General features: G+C 39.0%; 1 protein-coding gene across 1 annotated transcript; it reads left to right on the top strand.

Moving 5' to 3' along the window:
* The first annotated feature begins 252 nt into the window (after positions 1 to 252).
* Positions 253 to 2,313, top strand: cd79a (CD79a molecule, immunoglobulin-associated alpha). Its single transcript, XM_037676582.1, has 5 exons — positions 253 to 352; positions 737 to 1,057; positions 1,613 to 1,728; positions 1,956 to 2,018; positions 2,186 to 2,313. The coding sequence occupies exons 1-5, from the start codon at positions 253 to 255 to the stop codon at positions 2,309 to 2,311; spliced, it is 726 nt and encodes a 241-aa protein (XP_037532510.1). The 3' UTR covers positions 2,312 to 2,313.
* The last annotated feature ends 745 nt before the right edge of the window (positions 2,314 to 3,058 follow it).

The raw sequence follows: 3,058 nt of genomic DNA, 5'->3' as shown, positions 1-3,058 counted from the left end.
TTAATAAATAGGCCTAATTTCCATTAAGCTGAGTGTGCACAGGTAATGTACTCTTTTCAATCATGGTATTTAAGTTTGGGCTTTGGCTGGGCCTCTGAGATATTTACAATTGTCCCTTATAGTCACTCTTGTGTTTTTGAGTCATTGTCATTTTGGAAGTTAACCTTTGAACCCAGTCCGAGGACCAGAGCTCTGTGGAACAGTTTTTTTGTTGTTGTTTTTTTGTGATTATATGAAGATTATGTTGGGAAGATGATGAACACTGCCTGGTTTTCTCCAGTCAAAACCGTTAGAAGTGAAGGCAAACTGTTTGATCTTGACTCCACCAGGCCAGTGGACCTTGTTCCTCACAGTTTGAAATGTTACAGATATTGCCCTTCTGGAAGTTGGTACCCTCTTCATGTAGGATCTCTGAAGCCCAGTTAGAGTAACCAGGTTCTTCTCCTTTGATTGTTCAGTTTGGCAGGACAACTGTGCTCTGGGGAATTTTCAACGCAGCAGAAGTGTTTTGTAATTTTCCTCAGAACTGTCCCTTGCAACAACTGTATGTAGATTACAACAAAGTCCATGCTCAATGTCCATGCATGTAGATTATTGAAAGGAAACAATAATTTAAACAACTGTATCATCAGGCTGCAACATAAAACAAAAAATACAATGCTGCAGCAATGAAATATTCTGACAGATAAATTAAAAAAGTTAACTGAAGAAAGGTTTTTGTTGCTTTCTTTCACAGGTGGTTTTGCTTTAGCTGGGTTGAGTTTAGACCCTGACCGGCCCTCCCTAAGGGTCCTGCTCTCTGACACAGCTAGCCTGGAATGCTGCTACGAAGGTGGACCTCAGAATTTCACCTGGGTCAAACTGAATTCCACATTTTCATCTCCTCAGCATGTGACCATATCGGAACCACACCATGTGGTGAAATATATTGATACTGGTAGTAAACACTGTTGCACTCTGACCTTCAAGGAAGTCCATCTGAATGACACTGGGCTGTACCAGTGTTTGCTGAAACCCAGTGCTGTCTTCACACACGGCACCTACCTGCAGGTTTACAGTGAGTATGTGTGGAGTGGGGGTGGAAGGGTGGGGTAGTGCAAGCTGATCAGGAATGCCAGTTTGCATGAGTGTGTATGGAGTCAAGCAAGCTCCAAGCGCTGCTTACACCTCATAAGCCATAAATCCTGTTAACCTTAGTCTATCCAAGAGTTGCGTGAGTGGCAGCAAATGTGCATTTTGCAGAACAGCTAATCTTTAAATGATTAGACTACAGTATTCTTGTTACACACTGTTCCTCACCTGTTTACTTAAAATAACACCAAGACCAGTTGAAATTGTATTCGGGTTATTGTATGAAAATATTATATGCTGCATAGTTTACTAAATCACGTTACTTTGACCAAACAATGGTACTGATTGTACATCAGTGAGTTCTTTATTCTGAGTGGAACAGTTACATAAAGTCTTGCACTAAATCTATTTGGAAGTCTCGCTTGAACTTCTCTTTAAAGTGCCAACAAACGAGAATATTTAAAAGTCACACGTGCCCTATTTTTTTATTTTATTTGTTTTGTTCTTTTTTGTAATTGCCGAACACTGTTTTTGTGACCAGAAATCATGGAGAAGATGGTAAACCTCAGCGAGAGTACCAAAAACACAATCCTGACAGTTGAAGGAATCCTTCTGCTACTGTGTGTGATAGTACCTTCTGCTGCTCTTCTGTTCAAGGTCAGAATGTTTCTACACCATGTCAAATCTCTGACTTATAAGGCCCACTTGAAAGAAAACATTTCTAAATGTTGCCTTATCATTATTGCTAACATACCAGAAATTATTGCAATTTGTGAGACAGTCCTTAAAGTCTTCCTACTTCAGTCATCCCAATAATTATTTAAACTCTTTCCCCTTAGTGAGATGGTAGCAACCGTTCACAAGTTTTGTTTTGTCCCTCGCAGTCTCAGGGCCTAAAAGAGCTAGAGATGAAGAAAATGAAGACCGAGGAGGAGAACATATATCAGGTGAACATTTACAAATCACACTCTTTTGTTTCAAGTCATGGCATCAACAATAAATGAAATACTGAGAGCAGAAACAAAGATCTGAGATCCATCTAGAAGTTTCGAACGTATGCTGCATGGATGAATTATTCTGTTCGCTTAATTTTCTTCCTCGTCTCTTACATCAGGGCCTAAATCTGGATGACTGTTGTACAACGTATGATCAGATTGAGCGCTCCCAGGGTCTGGGTCAGTACCAGGATGTGGTCAGTGGTATGGAAGAAAGGGAAGAAATTCAGCTGGAGAAGCCATGAAGAAAAGGAAAGAGATAAAGAAGAAAAAAAAAGAAGCAATGAGCTGAATCTTTTTAAAGATAAAGTGTGTGGAATTAAGATTATTGTGACCCACTGCAATTTTTTGTTGAAAGTTTTGTTCATAGCATACATACACAATTGTAGTATCTAATATTCATAATGCTTAACCACATTTAAGATTAAGAGCAGATGAAAAAAAACTCCAGAAATGTTGCAAGAATTTAAAAACTGCCATCCAAGTTTGGTACTTTCAGCCTTTTCATTGATTTTGTGTGTGTGTGTGTGCACGTGTTTACATTATGTTATTTTACATGTGTGTGTGTACATATTTTCTTGAGCAATAAATGTTGACATTTTCAAATATATTGTCTAAAAACACTGGCTAAGAGCTTAGATGACGAGATGACAGCATCTTCTAAGAGAGATTTGTGTATCTGAGATTAATTGTCTCATCTGTTTTAATGTTCATTTAAACATTAAGCTTTTTTTTGGCTTTTACTGTAATTTTTACACGTTTTGAATAAATATAAGCAAATAAAATGTAGGCTGTCTGTCCACAGCTCTTTAACTTGCAGCACAGTGAATGAGATGAGAGAGTGAGGATTGTTTGTTTCCTGTGAGCGTCGCGATTGGCTACTGGACCGAGAGGCGGATATTCATTGGCTAATAACTTTGATATGGGCGGGGTCTCACTACTGTCAGGTAGGTATGTAGGAAAGTCAGGCGGTGCGTAAAGAGTGGGCGAAT

Source organism: Nematolebias whitei, chromosome 5 (assembly GCF_014905685.2).
Source record: "Nematolebias whitei isolate Nwh7 chromosome 5, NemWhi1, whole genome shotgun sequence".
Lineage (NCBI taxonomy): Eukaryota > Metazoa > Chordata > Actinopteri > Cyprinodontiformes > Rivulidae > Nematolebias > Nematolebias whitei.
Note: the sequence above shows the minus strand (reverse complement) of the source record. Positions and strands in the feature narration are given on the sequence as shown.

What these genes read in the sequence shown, in the direction of transcription:
- cd79a (XM_037676582.1), top strand. Translation starts at nt 253, where the DNA reads ATGATGAACACTGCCTGGTTTTCTCCAGTCAAAACCGTTAGAAGTGAA. An exon ending in AGTGGACCTTGTTCCTCACA is followed by an intron (nt 353 to 736) that starts GTTTGAAATGTT and finishes TTTCTTTCACAG; the next exon opens with GTGGTTTTGCTTTAGCTGGG. An exon ending in CTGCTGCTCTTCTGTTCAAG is followed by an intron (nt 1,729 to 1,955) that starts GTCAGAATGTTT and finishes TGTCCCTCGCAG; the next exon opens with TCTCAGGGCCTAAAAGAGCT.